A 19,510-nucleotide genomic window follows, 5' to 3' on the forward strand; every position below is an offset into this window, starting at 1 on the left:
TCTTTGCCTGAATAAAGCCAGCAAGTCCTGAACATCCTTTCCTTCAAACAAGAGATACAGTTTCAGTATTCTGTGTCATGCTTATCATGAAAATTCCCCTTGAATAATGTATGATTTCTGGTTTAATTACTTGCTTAATTATCTTTAGCTTGTTTTGAAGCCTACAGCAACTACTGTTGCTTGATGGATTAGAAAATTGCTTCCAGTTGCAGACATCTATTTCCTGTTGTTTACTTTGGCAGTGGTGGCTGACCGTCCTCCTCCAGTTATCCGCCAGGGTCCTCAGAACCAGACAGTAGCTGTGGATGGCACTTTAATCTTGGATTGTATAGCTACCGGAGTTCCAGTTCCCACAATTCACTGGAGGAAAGATGGCATCCTGATAACAGCTCAGGACTCACGTATTAAACTGATGGACAGTGGAGCATTACAGATCCGATATGCTAAGGTACGTTACAAGGCATACAGTCACTTAGACATTGCTGGGCGTGTATCCTAAAAGAGCAATATTAAAAAGCAGGATCATGCCATTGTAAAACAAAAACATTATCTTTAAAAAAAAAAAAGCAACTTAAAGTGACACTGGGCTTGTATCCTAAAAGAGAAATATTAAAAAGCGGGATCATGCCATTGTAAAACAAAAACATTATCTTTAAAAAAAAAAAAGCAACTTAAAGTGACACGAAAACAATATCCTTTTTTTTTTAAAAATTATTTTTATTAAGGTTTTACAATAGACAAAACAATAACTAAGTGGTGTCTATACAGTCAAGGTCGCCAAAACTTAGGCCACACAGGGCCACATACCCACCACATAGATCTACTATCTACAAAAAAATAAAGGTATAAACAATATCCTTAAAATTGTTGTAAACCTCAGTCATGGAATCTGAGCAAAGCACATATATACTATTTTACCAAAAGTATTGGAACGCCTGTCTTTACACACACATGACCTTTAATGTCATTCCAGTCTTAGTCCGTAGGGTTCAATATTGAGTTGGCCCACCCTTTGCAGCTATAAACAGCTTCAACTCTTCTGGGAAGGCTGTCCACAAGGTTTAGGAGTGTGGGAATGTTTGACCATTCTTCCAAAAGCACATTTGTGAGGTCAGGCACTGATGTGAACGAGAAGGCCAGTGTTGAATGGACTGACCATTTAAAGAAAAACTGTAGGCAACATGTCTGTGTTAAGCTGGGTACACACTATTCATTTTTTTTTTTCATTCAACCCCTCAGGTTGAGCGAAAGAAAACCTATCAGCTCCAGTTGGAGCCGCTGTACTAACCATGTGAGGTTAGTTTGGTGATATCCCCCCCACTGAGCTTTTGTGTTCTGATAGGGACAGAACACTCCAATCAGCGCTCTCTGCCATTGGCTGAAAGCGCTGATCTGGGGCCGGTCGGCTGCTGTTTTTCCAGCATTCACGTCTAACAGAAGCCAGCCAAATGGCCAGCTTCTGTCGGACAGACTGACATACACACGGGCCTAAATGTCGGCCGGATTTTTTTTTAACCACCCGTTGTCTCCCCTGGTGGCACTAATTGTTAGGGAAAATCTGACAGGCAGGGTGCCCATACATGGATCGAACTTTGGCCAGTCCCTGCTGACCTGGCCAAATTTGGATCCATGTATGGACGAATTATGAAGCATTTAACAGAAATTCCTGCTCTCTTACTACCAGTTAATTACTGGATCAAGCAGAAGAAAGCTGAACCTTTGTCAGCTTCTCTGAGAGACATATGCTTATTTTAAAACAAATACAGAAAGGTCTGTGAACTTTTCAGTCATTGGGGGCTTTTTTCACAAATACGTCACTTCATGACACAAAATACTGTATATAAATATTTTATAATTAAACTTCATGTTTAGCCAAAACATTTCCTTTTTGTAATTTTGGATAAGGTGGGTGGTGTTTTAGAACCCCTATCATTTTTTACTGCTATCTGGGGCTTTTGTTAGGTAGAACTTACCATCATTGTGAAAAGAGTTTCACCAGAGAGAGAGTATGGGCAAAATCTGCCACAGAGACACAGGCCATAATAAAATGGATTTGTAGCCTTCTACTATATTTAAAAAGGCAATTTCATTTTCATCTGTGTTAAAGTGTGTGTGAGGGGAAATCTCTCTAATGAAACCCCAGATAGCAATAAAAAATCTAACAGGTGTTCTAATCCATTCCCATTCTATCTAAAATGTATTAAAAAAATGTTTGGCTTGACATACACATTAAATAATAAACACTTTTAATACTGTGCACCAATAAAATACCAGTATTAGCTGTATCTGCCTTTGTATAATATATTCTGCCCAGTCTTACTTAATCAGAAATGTGCTGTATTTTATTCCTTAGTATTTATTTACTGCGCCTCTGTTTTTTGTGCTGGCCGTAATACCCACAGAATGTATTGTTAGCAGCACAATGTTGATATTGCTAGAACGAATGCACAAACAAAATAAAACAAAATGATGTATTCTGTGGTTTAAATGCCTGCTATCGATTGTCATAATTCCGCACTCGTTCTACTTCTGTCCTTTGACATGAATTTACTTTCAGCAAATATTTGCATGTGTAATTGTCTAATTAGACTGATAGAGGTTATTATTAATTCTGCTCGACAAATAAAGTAATGTATTTTGCCACTTCTTTGAAGTCATGAAACAAATTGGCTCCCAGGAACAGCTAATAGCTCTCCAACCAAAGCCAAGCGCATCCTCTGTTAGATGGAACAGTAATTGCTTTTCCATCCCAATGCATTTCTGACCGCCCCAAATACTAATTTCAAGCTTTCTTTTCAGCTAAGTGACACAGGCCGCTACACCTGCACTGCATCCACTCCAAGCGGGGAAGCCAGTTGGAGTGCATACATCGAGATTCAAGGTAGCAAATGCCAATAAAAATGTTTAATTGTTACTTTGTTTTTTATTGCAGATTTGTCAGGAATTTATTTTTTCCTCTCTCCGTTATATTATAACTTAGTGCAGAGAGTCTTGGTCTGTAGCAAATTAAAACAAATCAGTCTTAGATTTCTTATGATACTAAATAACTTAAAACTGGAGATGGCCAGATATCTTCTTTGGAATTTATGTTGGTTATATATTTGATGGTTGTTAAGTAGGATCAAGACTTGATACTTGAACTTGATACCTGAATGCCAAGACCCACCTTGATCCTTAACCGTAGGTGATGGCATCACATTTGTGGTATTTTGACTATTTCCTGAGCTCTGTAGGTGAAAAAACCTGATAGTACTTTGGACTATTGGAGAAATGTGTTTAAGCCCACATAGTGGTCAGTAATAGCTCTATTACTCTCAGCGAGGCTCAAAGATAGAAACAATGAATCTAATCATTGGGCAAAGACAACTTGATACCTGAATGCCAAGACCCACCTTAATACCTAACTGTTACAGATAGTGTTGCACTTTGATTATTTCCTGCGTTCCATGGGTGGAAAAACCTGCTGAGTACCTGTGAATGTTGGAGAAACTTTGTATAGCCCACATAATGGTCAAAAATAGCCCCACAACTGCAAGTAAGGCTCAGTTGCATGTTATCATTGGGCTATTTATGACTACACTTACATCTGATTAGTTGCTATGAGATAAGACATCCATAGAAATGAGCTGAACATCAACCACCAACAGGTTTATTTCAGCTGATGTCATGTCTTTTTGTTCAGTATATACCCTACCAATCTCAGATAAAAGATTAATTTAAACCCTAAAAACCTTGTTCAGTTGCAATGGTGTTCTCCGTTTGCAGGATCCAGTAGGTGACTTTCAGCACCCCTATTTTCCTTCTCCACAGCATATACATGCTAATTTATGTACTTTACATATGCCAGCTCTAGTGCATGATTTAATGCAGGGGTGTCAAACTCAATTTAATCATGGGCCAAATCAGCATTATGGTTGCCCTTAAAGGGCTGGTTGTTTTTGTAAGACTTTCTTTTCTAAGGGAAATATGTGCAGGAACTCAACCATGACCCCCAACGAACAGCATCAAATTGTGGATGCGACCAAATTGCACAGTGTCAGGATCTTAAAGGGGCAATAAATATCATGAGTATGTTATGTGCAAAGTTCAGGGGTATACAGAGTGCAGGGTTGAGGAGTGCGCTACATACAGAGTGCAGGATTTAGGGGTGTGCTATGCACAGTATGCAGGGTTGAGCTTTCTTTCACAGGCTGTCCATAACTCTCTTCCACCCCTCCTCAGCTCTGACTTCTGCATCACTCTCACCCATCCCCCACCTCTGCAAACATCTCCCTCCCAGCCCTCATATTCCCGCCCCAAAAGCTTCCTTACATCTCACCTACCCAGCCCGACTCTAGTACCTCCCGACGCTGTAGGTGGCTCTGCATCCCTCACTCACTTGCAGGGAGATCATTAGTCGGCATCTGTGCACCTGGGCACAGATGGGGATCTCAATGCAGCTTACCATGTGATTCCCCATCCCACACTGCACCTGTATGTCCCTTGTCCCTGCTGTAAGTGTAGGTCAGGCAGAGATCTGTGAGGGCTGCTAAGAGGAAATTTGTCCTTGTAAACACAGAAGGATCCTGAGTTTACAAGTGACAGTGGTGAGTAGGAAGCAGAGGGCAAGAACCGGAGGTAACAGAACAGAGTTCTGCCACGTTTGAGTTGAAAAAAAGCCCTAGGTGCGAGGCCCACATGAAATGAACTGGTGGGATTTGGCCCACAGGCCTTGTGTTTGACACACCTGATTAAATGTAAGAATCCCCAGCAGAGTGGCTAAGTGATTAGCACTTCTGCTTAGCAGCGCTAGAGTTGTTGGTTCAGATCCCAAACATATCACCAGCTGCTTGGCATTTGCACTGTGGCTGCGTGGGTTTCATCCAAGTACTCCTACCACACTCCAAAGACTGCTGGTAGATTAATTGGCTCCTGCCTAAATTGGCGCTAACATGTGTATGTATAAATGTGAGTTAGGGACCTTAGATTGTAAGCTCCTTGAGGGCAGGGACTGAGGTGAATATGCAATATATATGTAAAGCACTGTGTAAATTGTTGGTGCTATATAAGTACCTGTAATAAAAAATAAATCATCTCTGTATAAATGAGCATGAACCAGACCACTCCAGATGAATCTTAGCTGATTGCTGGTCTGGCTCATCTGTTTGGCAATATGCAGTGAGAATGCAAAAGGATTCACTGCACAACCAGACCGTTGAAAACATATTTGTTGGTTTATTAAACAGCACAGGATACAGCGTAAGAGCTGCATCCTGTGCCTTTTAATAAATGCATTAATTAGTAACTGATACCTTTTCCACTGTCCGCTTATATTGGGATTCCTTTCAATCCTCAGTTCATATCTATACAGTTATTACATCACACAGTTTAAGGAATTATTCCAAAAATTGTTGATTGCAAATAAGAAATTTGAATAGGAATAAAATTAGAATTGATTTTTGATCTACTAAAATTCCACAGATAAAACCATAATTTTTGGATTTTTTTTTTAAAGTGCCTGAAGAAATAACTGTACAACTTGCCATGAGGACCGGTTGGATCACCTTTACATTTTCTCTGGAAAATATACAGTGATTGTCTTTTTTGGGCAACAATGACAGATCTTCACTAATCAGAAAAAGAGGGTTGCTTTACTAAAACTGGAGGGTGCAAAATCTGGTGCAGCTGTACATGGTAGCCAATCAGCTCCTAACTTCAGCCTGTTCAGTTAAGCTTTGACAAAAAAAAAAACACTGGAAGCTGATTGGTTTCTATGCAGAGCTGCACCGGATTTTGCACTCTCCAGTCTTAGTAAATCGACCCTATATCTCTTACAAGGCAACTGTATAAGGGACTTCTTTTTTAAGATGTTAGTGGCCAGCTGTGACCCCATAATAATGGCCACGAGCCAACCAGTGTAATTTCTGGACATGTGGTCACAGTAATAGCAGTCAAACTGGCCATAGTTTCAAAGCTGCAAATAGAAATCTGTATATATTTTTTCTCTTCCTGACTTCCTCACTTTTGGCAGTGAAAAGTAATGTTCACTGTGTTTTTGTTAGGGTAATATAAAAATAGGATGTGGAACTTGTAAAATTCTTTATAGGTCAAACATCAAAAGATGTACTTTTTAATATCTTTGCCATATTTTATGTTAACTAAAACACTGAAGAGTCTTTTTGTGTGTATATGGTACTGGAACAAAGCCCTACCTCTTGTGAAGAAAAAAGAACAAGATCACATTCGGCTTAGACTAAAAAAAAATGAAAGAACAGATGAGGTTAACAAAGCCTAATTTCATATAGCAGAACATTTCTGTAATGAAGAAGGATAAAATACCAATTATGGTTAAATAAATTATTAATACTTTGACATGTTGTTCATTTCAAGCTGTGCTTTCTTTACTAGAATTTGGTGTTCCGGTACAACCTCCACGAGCTACTGACCCCAACCTCATCCCAAGTGCCCCTTCCAAACCAGAAGTCACAGATGTCAGCAGGAACACAGTAACCCTTTCTTGGCAACCAAACTTGAATTCTGGTGCAACACCAACATCATATATCATAGAAGCTTTCAGGTAGGACAGAAGATGAATGCACAGCACTGTTGGCTAAGTTTTTTATGTGCTCATATATATATATATATATATATATATATATATATATATATATATATGGGATTGCTTTTCTCATTTCAGTCATGCATCTGGAAGCAGCTGGCAGACAGTGGCAGAAAATGTCAGGACTGAAAAGTTTGCTGTTAAGGGGCTAAAGCCCGCTGCAATCTACCTCTTCCTTGTGAGGGCAGCAAATGCCTATGGACTGAGTGATCCAAGTCCAATATCGGATCCTGTAAAAACACAAGGTAAGCTACAGTAAAGCAGGCCATAGATTATGCAGATTGTATTCCTGCAACCATGGGTCAGTCAGTGTTGATGGGGAATTCATCCTGCGGAGCTATTGTGTTCCCCCGGTGGGGCGGCATGGAGAGCTGTCCCTTCCTGAAGAACACTGGGGTTGTTTACTAAAACTACATCGTGCAAAATCTGCATAGAAACCAATCTACTTTAATTTTAAAGCTTAATTGAACAAGCTGAAGTTAGAAGCTGATTGGCTATTGTGCACAGCTGCACCATATTCTGAGTGCTCCAGTTTTAGTAAATCTCCCCCACAGTGATTACTGCTAACGGCTAAAGCCGCTGACAGTAATCATATGCTAAAAATCCAACATGTAGAGAAAGACAGAAGCAGAGGCGCCTTCTAACTGCAAACTGTATATCATTTAATACAACAACGTATAAAAGCACTCACATTTGAGTAAGTAAAAACAGGCATATCCTGCAAGGGTGAGCCTCCATGCATGTTGGTGGGCTGCTGTGTGTACAGTGTTCTGCTGTGTCTCCTGCGGAAGCCGAATACTGGCTCTGTGTGAGGACCGGACCACGATGGAGGACTGAAATGCACGTGGACCTCAGCGGCGGGTGTGTGACTTCACTGGAAATGACCGCAACGCGTTTCTGTGTGCTCTGATGACGTTGATGACAGGCACATTCTTTTTTCAAGCACTTTTGCACTTAGAAAGTGACTTTACTTCTGTCTTTCTCTACATGTTCCTGGAGTGTGTTTCTACATCCTAGAAGAGGCTTGCTCTAAGTTTTGGACTGTCCACCACCATTGCAGGATCATCATCTGCTGAATCACTTCATATGACTTTTCCCCTCTGTCCATTACCATATACTGCCCACCTATAGACTAATGGTTCCCAGTATCAGTGATCACAAACCTGCGCCAGTACCATCCTATTGTGTAAAAATCCAACATGCTGGTTGTACCCCAGTTGATTACTAGATTGATTTGGATATAATCATCCTGCGCATAGATGGATCAAATCTGGGTTGGTCCCTCCTGAACCAGACAAGACTTGACCCATCTATGGCCGCCATAAAAATTTGCATGGTTAGATACCCGAAAGACGTGGTCTTATATAAACTTTCTCCCTTATGGCGGGTAGGAAGTAAAAAGCCTACAGGTACCTTCACCTCCAGCCATCCACATCTAGAAGTTTGCCCCCCCAATCAACTCAATTAATGCTCTAAACTTTCCTAATCAATAGAGGCTCACACTGAGCAAGTACAATTAAAATAACAGCACTAACAGAAATTATTTTAAAAGAAAGCAAAAAGCTGCTTTGTTTACAGCAGGCAAATATGGTGACCTATGCAATGACTTGAAGTCATGAGATCAGTAGTGTAGTCCACGAACAACCAATAAAAATTGTTTCTCAAAGTATAAGATCTAAGCAAGCAGAAATCTGCTAGCTATAAATGACTTCCTTTTAAACATTATCATTGACTTGCAAACTAATCCCAATTGGTATAAAGTGAGCATGACAGGTTCACTTAAAACTTTTACAGGGCATAAAGCTCAACTCCATGCAAACAGCTAAATACACAGATAAAATACATATACTGTAAGCTGCTTGAACTCAATTTTGATTTATACAGCTCTCACACAGTACAATCTTTTTTACTTTCTGCTATAAAACATATCCAATAAAAAAAACGTAAAAAAATCTAATTTCTTCTTCAATTTAGGCCAATATATATTATGGTGCATATTTTTGGTAAGAAAATCCCAATAAGCGTATATTGATTGGTTTGCGCAAAAGTTATAGCATCTACAAACTATGGGATATATTTATGCAACCTTTATTTACCTTTTTTTCTTACTAGTAATGGTGGCGATCAGCAACTTATAGTGGGACTGCAACATTGCGGCGGACAAATCGGACACTAAGTGACGCTTTTGACACTTTTTTGGGGACCAGTGACACCCATACAGTGATCAGTGCTAAATAATATGCACTGTCACTGTACTAATGACATTGGCAGGGAAGGGGTTAACACCTGGAGCGATCAAAGGGTTAAAAGTGTTCCCTTGGAGTGCTTTCTAACTGGGGGGGGGGGGGGGGGGGGGGGTGCTTGTACGATAGCTCCCAAATGTGCCTGATTTTGAGGGACTGTCCCTGATATGGAACAAAGTCCCTCTGTCCCTCTTTCCTCCTCATTTTGGTCTGATCTGTATAGTTGTATATAAAATGCACTTTTTAGCTTTCAGAACGTGTTTCCCAGTGCTAAACATTTCATACAATTTCTAAATTGTAAAAGGGTGTACTTGCAGGCCTAAAAATACACCACTCAGCGCCAAGGGCCCTAGCAGTACCAGAGCAGTAATGAATGTGAAACAAACAGGGAACAAAATAAATAAGTGAAATGACACTGAAATATTAAGCGACAAAGAGTCTCAGATAAGACTAGGCAGAGAAGCAGCCGTTTAAAAATACAAAGACATCATCATAAATCGTGACATACCAAAATCAGCAAAGTGATCATAGTAACACACTAAAAACAGCGCTAGTGTTGAGCTAAACGGATAATGTGGCCAACTACACATGCAGAAAAAGTCCCTCAAGAGAGAAGAGCAGTAAAAATGATGGTTCAGATAGTGTTCATAGGTGATCAAAAGTAGAAAAGTTCAGCGTGCACCTTCCACCGATCCATCCACTTCCACCCTGTGAGAACACACTCCCCTCAGGGGGTTAAACTCACCAGAGCCTAGTAATAATAAGCATCCAAGAAAAGGTAAATCCAAGCCACCAGCCACTGTCTGCTACCCTCCAGAGGAATCCAAGATGGTCAAGGCTCATATATCACCAAACAACAAAAGATAAAGCGCACATAGCGTAATCCTGTTTATTATATATATAGCCCTTCACATCACACAAAGATCCCCCCTTCAAACATTATACGTACATTATAAAAGCAATCAAAAGAGCATATCACAAGGAAGCATTTAGACACAGCACTTCACCGTAATCGACTCCAGCCGGTTCCGCTTTCCAGGCACCAATTTCTGACTTCCTGGTTGCAGTACAGACTGTGGTGGAGCGCAATCGTCACTTCCGGCGTCGTGTAGGCCACGCCCTGACGCGTTTCGTCATATCCTGACTTCAACTGTTGAAGTCAGGATATGACGAAACGCGTCAGGGCGTGGCCTACACGACGCCGGAAGTGACGATTGCGCTCCACCACAGTCTGTACTGCAACCAGGAAGTCAGAAATTGGTGCCTGGAAAGCGGAACCGGCTGGAGTCGATTACGGTGAAGTGCTGTGTCTAAATGCTTCCTTGTGATATGCTCTTTTGATTGCTTTTATAATGTACGTATAATGTTTGAAGGGGGGATCTTTGTGTGATGTGAAGGGCTATATATATAATAAACAGGATTACGCTATGTGCGCTTTATCTTTTGTTGTTTGGTGATATATGAGCCTTGACCATCTTGGATTCCTCTGGAGGGTAGCAGACAGTGGCTGGTGGCTTGGATTTACCTTTTCTTGGATGCTTATTATTACTAGGCTCTGGTGAGTTTAACCCCCTGAGGGGAGTGTGTTCTCACAGGGTGGAAGTGGATGGATCGGTGGAAGGTGCACGCTGAACTTTTCTACTTTTGATCACCTATGAACACTATCTGAACCATCATTTTTACTGCTCTTCTCTCTTGAGGGACTTTTTCTGCATGTGTAGTTGGCCACATTATCCGTTTAGCTCAACACTAGCGCTGTTTTTAGTGTGTTACTATGATCACTTTGCTGATTTTGGTATGTCACGATTTATGACAATTTCTAAATTGCTGCATTTGTGAACTTCAAAAGCCAATATAAAGGAATAGTAGTATTAAACACAAAAAAAAGCACTTGCTGGTTTAACTAATCTTTTTTTTTGTTTAATACTCCTTTAAAAGGGGCGTGGTAGAGGGTGTGTCCTATGCCTATATACTTCTTCTAATAGGTGTCCCTCGTTCCCATCTCAAAAAGTTGGGAGGTATGCTTGTACTGTAAAAAGACAGAGATCCGTGTTTTTGCCGTGCAGAAACAAAAGATCTCTGTCTTCTCCTGTCGCAGAACAGCGATCTGCCTTGTTTACATAGGCAGACCACTGTTCCATCTGCCTCAGGAACGATCAGCGCACCCTAGACCCAGGAAACTAAATCATGTATAGGCTTGTGATTTCGCACCGAAGGGTACCCTGTGGCAGTATATATGCGTGGGGCAGCCTAAAGTGTGACATGTTTGGTATCCATTTACTTGGCGTAACATTATCTTTTATATTTTACCAAACAGTTGGGTATTATATTGTTTTTCTGTGTATTACATTAAAGTGAATTTTCTTCAAAAAAGAATTTGCGTAAATTTCAAAAACCACTGCACAAATATCGTGCGACATAAAAATATGCAACACCCACCATTTTATTTCCTAGGGCCTCCGCTTGAAAAAAAAATTATGTTTAACCGTGTTCTAAGTAGTTTTCTAGCAAAAAAAAAAAAAAAAAGATCTTTTTTACATGTAGGAGAGGAATGTCAGAATTGGCCTTACTGGAAGTGTGTATAAATATATATATATAAAAGAGAGCTTTGTGTATTTTATACCTGCCTGGAGTTCAGATTTAATAGAAGAAAAGGCCAAAACATTCTGCAAGGCAATAGATTTAAACAATCACAGCTATTTTGTTTGAGTTGAAGTATTCCGTTAACATAATTCTTAAAAGTGGCATAAACATTTCTAATAATCTGTTTATAGGAGTCTGTAGGAGAACTCTGCCAACTACTGTGAATTCACATAAACCGTTCTTTTCTACAACTGTTCATGTTCTTCAGCTTTACTAAATTCCCAGAGAGCCTGACCTATTCCGAGGTGTCACAGTGAGATATAAAATTCCTGTTGGCCACACCATGTCTCTGAGCGGGTCAGACAGAGTGCAGCTGGGAGGAATGTCACTGCCTTCTCTCCTCCGTGTCATTTATCCTCATGTACAGCAATACAGATCTGCTCCTGAAGGGATGTTCTTCAATGGTCACTAAGTACACTGGGCCCATTATAGCGAGAAAAGTCTATTGCAGTGCAAAAATCAGGTGTTGTGACTGATAAGAGAAAAGCTCAATTTCTTTCTTGTGTAGAATTTCACTTGAAATTAAATTGAGAAAAAAAAAATCTGACTGGTTGGAATAGTAAGACTCAGTATTTTCCCTTTGTGGCATCATTAACATACACACAGGAATATTTTACATCTGTTCAAAAAATATGGAAAGAAGTTGCAGCCCAGTGTTGTTCTTTTACTTTTCTGATTCTCCGCGAGAAAGTTAGAATGACTTTTTTCTTTTCAGATTAAGTCTATCCAAATACTGACATTTCAAGTTGGCAGATGCTGGAGGGGTTATTATTATTTTTATTATTATACAGGTTTTACATAGCGCCAACAGTTTACAACGTAAGGGCAGACAGTACAATTACAATATAATTGAATACAGTAGGAATCAGAAGGCCCTGCTCATTAGAGCTTACAATCTTAGAGGGAGGGTCAAGAGATACAAAAGGTAATAACTGTGGAGGATGGGCTGATGGAGAAAATAAATGTACAGTTGTTAGGTGGGGGCAGGATAGGCCTCTATGAAGAGATGAGTTTTCAGGGAATGTCTAAAAGTAGACAGAGTAGGAGATAGTCAGACAGATTGGGGTAGGGTGTTCCAGAGGATGGGAGAGGCTCAGAAGAAGTCCTGGAGGCGAGCATGGGAGGGGGTAACAAGGGAGCTAGAGAGAAGAAGGTCTTGAGAGGAATAAAGAGAACGATTAGGTTCGTATTTTGAGGCAAGGTTAGTGATGTAGCTGGGGGCTGAATTGTGGGTGGCTTTGTAAGTTGTTGTTAGAATCTTGAATGTTATTCTTTGGGTGAGCGGAAGCCAGTGGAAGGATTGCTAGAGAGGGGTAACAGACACGGAATGGTTGGTAAGGTGGATGAGTCTGGCAGCAGCATTCATGATGGACTCAGGGCCGTTTTTAAGGCAGGGCAAAAGGGGCATCTGCCCTGGGCCCTGTCATTGTTGTGGGGCCCAAAGCAGCTGCCTCATACTTGCCAACTATCCTGGTTTAAATTCCCTTGTCCCTTGAGGTTTTAGTCCTGTGCTGTGTCCCAATATCTCAGTGTGAAGTGCTGCCCAGCTATGCCCTATTGTTGTGTACAGATGACTCACCTGCAGACCCTGTGTTTACATGTAAATTACCGGCATTCATATGTAAGTAGTGGTGCCATTCATATGTAAATAGCAGCGGCCAGCGGCATTGATATGTCTATCATGCCCCCCTGAGGTCATATCCCCATAATCTCTAGCAACCAATCAACAAGCAGAAATCTTGTGCTGTAACCTCGCAACTAATCAGTGAGCCGTAATGTGTGCTGTAACCTTTAGCAACCAGTCAGTGAGCGGTAATGATACACTGTAACCTCTGGCAACCAATCACAATAGCTGTCTGATCTGATTCAGTAAAATGATTTTGAGTCTAGCTGCTATTTATTGTATGTCTCAGAGCAGGTGGAGAGCGAAACTGCATGAGGGGGCCCCAAGAAAAGTTTTGCCCAGGGTCCAATCAATATTAAAGATGGCCTTGGATGGACTGAAGGGGGATAGCCTATTAAAAGTTAAGACAATGAGGAGGGAGTTGCAGTAGTCGAGACGGGAGATGACCAGAGAGTGAATTAGAAGTTTTGTAATGCCATTGGTTAAAAAGAGGCGTATTTTGGAGATGTTCTGTAGGTTGAGGCAGCAAGCTTTGGACAGTGATTGGATGTCAGTCCGAAAGGTTAGTTTAGAATCCAGGATTACACCTAGCACTTTGTCATGTGGGGACAGGTTGATAGAAAGAAAGTTGATAGTTAATAGTTGAGCCATTGATTTTGACTGCTTGAGTACCTGCTGCAGCCATACTAAGGGAGTGCCCATTTGGCTGTTGAATGTTTTCCAAATTTTATATTACAGAGAATGTAAGGGTAGGAGCTGGAACATGCAAAAGTGAATGAGAAAACTAAGAACTCCCAGAGGAACAGGAGTTGGGAATTATGACAGTGAGATCTCATTGTTGGAATACCCAAGAGACTGGTTAAAACCAAGGCATGGACTGATTCAGCCTACATGGCTCTACCTATTCATTACAGATATTTATATAGTGCTGACAATTTACCAAGTGCTTTATGTATATTATGCATTGGCATTCGCCCTCGAGGAGCTTACAATTTAAGACCCCTTCTCACGTGCATACTGTACATACACATACTAGGTCTACTTTAGACAGATGCCAATTACCCTACCAATGTCTTTGGAGAAAACCCATGCATGAACAGGAAGAACATGCAGATAGTGTCCTGGCTGGGATTCAAACCAAGGAACCCTTCGCTGCAAGGCAGAAGGACTAAGCATTAATCCAATGTGCTGCCCAACAATTAAATATCACTTTATTGTGGACTTTTACTTAAATATGTTCTTGTACATTTCATTTTTTGCTTTAATCAAATAAACCACTCTGATTAATCTCTGCCAAAGGGAAGGAACCATGTTAAGGCAGTTGTTGTTTGGCCAGTTCTGTCTTATTGGCATTCTTCCTAGTCCCTTCAGCGGAGGCCTTATGAGCAATACCACGGCATTAAGGAAGCATATGCATTTTTAGGAATCGGCTAAAAAATTTCTCTAACGTTTTTATGATTATTTAGGGAGGATTTGATTAATAATTTTAATTGGACTTTATAGGAATGCAGTTTTCCTGTTGCTGTTTATTTTTAGTCTTTTTTCATTTGCCACTAGAAAGAAAAAAAAAGATGCAGGGTCAGTTTTCTTTTCTTGCTATTATTTTACAGTTTTATTTTCTTTTCCTTCATTTTATTTATCAAGTGTTATATATAATAGTCTTAATTCATACAGAAAAGCATCATAGGAGGTCTGAGTTATCATTTTCCTATATAAATACATGATCTGAGCCTTACTAGGTTTTCTTATTATTATTCCAGATGTCCCTCCTACAGCTCAGGGTGTGGATCATAAACAAGTCCAGCGAGAACTAGGAGATGTGGTGTTACACCTGCACAATCCCACCATCCTCTCTTCTTCTTCCATTGAAGTGCATTGGACAGTAAGTGGATATGAACACTCACCATCCCATCTAACTTGGCTTCTTCAGACTCCATTCAAATTCAATTAAACACAGTTCAAATAAGAAATGGTTGAGGTTTAGGTAGGCAGTAGATGGGTCCTAAAATGGCTTAATGTATATCTAAACCCAATAACAAAAAGATATGGGGGCTGATTTACAAAAGGAAAATAGACTGTGCACTTTGCAAGTGCTGTTGCACTAATTTTCCCCAGAGCTTTGTGAATGTGGTGAAACTTCACTTTAAAAAGAATACCCAATAAGGAATTTTTTTAGAAATAGCACTTTTGCTTGCACATAATTGGATGATGGAAATCAACAGAGCTTTACCAGATTCATCAAGTTCTGGGGAAAATTAGTGCAACTGCATTTAAAAAGTACACAGTCTAGTTGCCTTTAGTCAATCAACCCCATTATATTACATCTTAAGTCCTTAGATCTGGTCACTAAGGCTGGCCATAGACGATTCAAATCTCAGCCCGGTTCAGCAGGAACCAGCCGAGATTCAAACCATGTATGGGCAGGTTGAATGTATCAAGTTGATCGATTGATTAGCTTGGGTATAACCAGCCTGTGCCCCCTGCCCCATATAATGGAGATGAACAAAAGCAGACATGTTTGTAGTCCAATCTGGGTGGCAACCCTGGATCCCTCTATAGATACAGTGAAGAAGTGATCATAGCCACCCTAGAAGAGGTGTTATATGCAGGATTACTAGGTGAGATGAAAGAGAAATTAAGGAAACTAATACAGTATGGGGAAGTCTCCCCCAATAGGGTTTTTCCGCAGCAGAATTACAATCATTAATGAATGTATTTAAAAAAGTTTTTAATTGAAAAATAGCAGCATAGTATAGACACATGAACATTTAAATTTGAGCTCTGTGAGTCGGAGATATACAACATCATTCAAAATGATATAACATTATATAACCATATGACAGTACATGATATCTAGTCAAACATCTGATATGCAAATTTCCAACGCGTTTCGACGTGCATGGTCAAAATCCTTCTCAGGGATTTAATTTCCTGTCAAAAGAAATATTTATATGTATATATTGTTTATATACATTACTGTGAAAAATATACACGAACAAAGTTCCTTATATTCACAAGGGAAAGTAGAATTTATGGAATATAGTTACTAATGAAGAGTGTAGAAACTAGTACTGTACTAACAAGGAAACTAATACAGTACAGTAGTAACATTTAAAGACTGGTTTGCTACAATAATTCTAATTTCCAAGTTTCAGGAGAAGTTTCAGGAGAAGATTTCACTATAGATAAACCATATTACACTTTTTTTTAAGTCATAGAGCAATTTCCTAAGTGCAGTCATCTATAGTAACCAATCAGTATCTTTTATTGCTGTGACTAATCTTAACAAATGTTAAGGCTTCTGCAGGTTACTACACTCTGTTAATTTTTATTGCTGTTTACACAGTCTTAGTCAAAAGGTTTTATACCTCACCTATAGTTTTTTACTGTTTCCTCTTGAACTACATAAATTAGACGTACACAACTTAAAACCGCAGCTATATTTTTATTTAGTTTTGGTTTGAAAGTGGGAAAGGGATAAAATACATCTTAACTTAAGAACAAGCAATACATACAGTACATCAATTCTTGCCAGTCCTTAGATGTGGTGGATGCATTTGTTTTCTTCTCCTTTTTTTTAGCCTGGTGATTCTGCCAGTAACGCACTTCTGGACCTATGGTAAAAGCGCATAGTCCCCATACTTTGATGAGAAGTAGCGTGGTCATCCAAGGACAGGACTACAAACATCCGCCCACCTTCTTCATAACATTGAGGGAAGGAGTTCTGTAGTCCTCAGAGATAGCTGGGAACAATGTAACTAAATAGAATGTAACACAGGCAGTGAGCACAGAAAGTTATCAGCTGACAAGATTTCTGGAAGGATCAATGGGTATTCCTTGCACTTGTTGAACAGATATAATACAATATATAATCTCATTCTCTTTCAGTAATATCAGCTGTACATAAAGTCTGGCACCTGTCCTAGGGCTTGTACAATCATCATTATTGTTCAGTAGGGTAAAAACTTGCTATGAGTAAGACCTCATGCACAGTGCTGCTCCTAAATAGACGTTTTTGGGGCTTTTGGCATTTTTTTCTGCCCAAGCCCCTGAAAGTACCTCAATAAAAGCCTGCGTCCATGCACACATAGGTTTTTAGAAAGGTTTTATGAGCAGCAGAGTTTAGAGGCAGTCAAAGCTCCTTCTCTGAACACAGAAGAATCTCATTCAGGAGAAGAGCTTTTGGGCATAAAAAACGCCAAACGCTGCTAAATGCACCTAGACACTTTTAGCACTTCAGCATTTGTTTCAGTGGCCAGAATAAATAAAAATTCTGGCCAATTAAATACATATACCCCAAAAACTTCTAAACTCTGCTAAGGTGGTTTGAAAAAACACAGCTTAGGTGAGTTTTTACCAGTGATTTTCAGGAGAACAGCATTTATGATAAACCAGTGTGCATGAGGCCTAATGTTCCTGGATGAAATGCGTTAGAACAGTGTTATCAATGCTGTTTTTACCCCACTGAACAATAAAGAAGATTGTACAAGCCCTAGGATGAATGCTGGACTTGTACAGCTGATTTACAGGGTATACGGGAGCCTTTAACTTTTTGTTGTGTCACCTAGACAGGAAAGGAAGAAAGCCCCCCCCCCCAATTGGTACATAGACAGCAATAATTACTATCAGAATGGGGAGCAATTAGAAACTCTGTCATGTTTTTGTTCCTGTCTGTAACATATGAGCAAAAAAAAGAAACTAACTGGGGATCTAACCCTTCCCCCACTGTTATTATTTATTTATTTGTAAAATGTCTGCTGTTCTGATTTAATTTCAATGCTTGCCCAGAGATTTTACACCTGCTAATTTGCAGAATTATATCATTTGGTACCAGTAGACAGGGGTTGATTTACTAAAGGCAAATCCCTTTGCACTACAAGTGCATTTGGAAGTGCAGTCTCTGTAGATCTGAGGGATGCAAGGAAAATAAAAAACAGCATTTTAGCTGGCAGATGATTGGATGATAAAATCAGCAGAGCTTCCCCTTAGATCTACAGTGACTGCACTTCCATGTGCACTTGCAGTGCAAAGCGGATTTGCCTTTAGTAAATAACCCCCATTGACTTTAATACTATTGGAGCATTACACAAAATAGATAAAGATCCAGAAACAAGGCAAAATGCAGTTCAAAATACAAGAAATCTTTATCTGAAATCCATCATGAAGTAAAAGGGACAGAGCAAGGTTGACGTGTTTCAGCCCCTTCCTGGGTATTAGTCTTAAATCATTTACGACTAAGGCACAGGAAGGGGCTGAAACATGTTAACCTTGCTCTGTATTGGATTCCCCTCTTTTATGTCTTGATGAATTTCAAATAAAGATTGTATGGTTTTTTTACCCTTCATTTTTCCTCGTTGCTGGACCCTTCTCTATCATTACTTCACCCAGCTTTATGTTTATTATTTGGAGTGTAGCGCCATTCTTTCTTGTTTTGAAGATTAGCCCATTAGCCCATATAATGTTTTTAAAACTTCTACTTTAAATTGCTCTGTATACTAAAATAATTATGCGTTAATATAGAATGTATTTTTTCATCTCCCCTTAGGTGGACCAGCAATCACAGTACATTCAAGGTTACAAGATCCTCTACAGGCCGAGTCCAGAGACCCGTGGAGAATCAGCCTGGTCAATATTTGAAGTTCGCACCCCGGCAAAAAATAGCGCGGTCATTCCCGAACTTAGGAAAGGCGTGAACTACGAGATTAAAGCCAGGCCGTTCTTTAACGAGTTTCAAGGAGCTGACAGCGAAGTGCGATTTGCCAAAACCCTGGAAGAAGGTAGCTCTCCTCTGAGCAATGCTGATTGCTGCCGTAATGTTGTGTTGGTAATGAAAAGCAGATTTTTCTAGGCAGTTATTTTGCTGATTGGAGATAACAGATTTTATAGGGATTCATGATCAGGTATTTTAGCTGTGATTTGTTTACAGGTACGCTGTACAATATTTAACTTAAACAGGAAGATTAGCTTGATTAGCTAGAAAATATACTTAAACATTTTTATGCAACCAACTTGCTGAGACCGTGTACAAGGGGAAAGTACATGACATACAATGACTCTCAGTGAAGATAATCATTTGAAAATACAAGATAAAACTAATAGTTGTTTCCTTTATTTATTTATTTTTTACTTGCTTTATCAGCAATCATGTGCTTTTACGGGCCACTGTTGTGATAAATAGACTCTATGATGTATGTTCATGCATACATCATAAAGCAACGTATCACACAAATGTAATCATTTAAAACAATGGCTAACTCATGTAGGATTGCCAGCATTGTAACAGAGAAAAATACTACAATACAATTCTTGTAACACATTTTTATTAGAAGCTAGCTGGTTTATATAAAAGCTAGAGATCTATCGCCACATCCCTTATAGCAAGACAAAGACAAAAAGGATTCC

The 19,510-nt window shown here is 39.7% G+C and overlaps 1 protein-coding gene across 4 annotated transcripts in view; it reads left to right on the forward strand.

Annotated features, from left to right (window-relative positions):
* The window catches only part of ROBO1 (roundabout guidance receptor 1), a 1,646,584-nt gene that overhangs the window by 1,524,123 nt on the left and 102,951 nt on the right, over positions 1-19,510 (forward strand). For all 4 annotated transcript variants that reach the window (XM_073617022.1, XM_073617020.1, XM_073617021.1 and 1 more), the window contains 6 exons: positions 243-448; positions 2,800-2,881; positions 6,388-6,556; positions 6,677-6,843; positions 14,869-14,990; positions 18,654-18,885. In XM_073617022.1, the coding sequence (XP_073473123.1) occupies positions 243-448; positions 2,800-2,881; positions 6,388-6,556; positions 6,677-6,843; positions 14,869-14,990; positions 18,654-18,885 (978 nt within the window). The remainder of the gene's footprint in view (positions 1-242; positions 449-2,799; positions 2,882-6,387; positions 6,557-6,676; positions 6,844-14,868; positions 14,991-18,653; positions 18,886-19,510) is intronic.

This window comes from Aquarana catesbeiana, linkage group LG02 (genome assembly GCF_042186555.1).
Source record: "Aquarana catesbeiana isolate 2022-GZ linkage group LG02, ASM4218655v1, whole genome shotgun sequence".
NCBI classification, from domain to species: domain Eukaryota; kingdom Metazoa; phylum Chordata; class Amphibia; order Anura; family Ranidae; genus Aquarana; species Aquarana catesbeiana.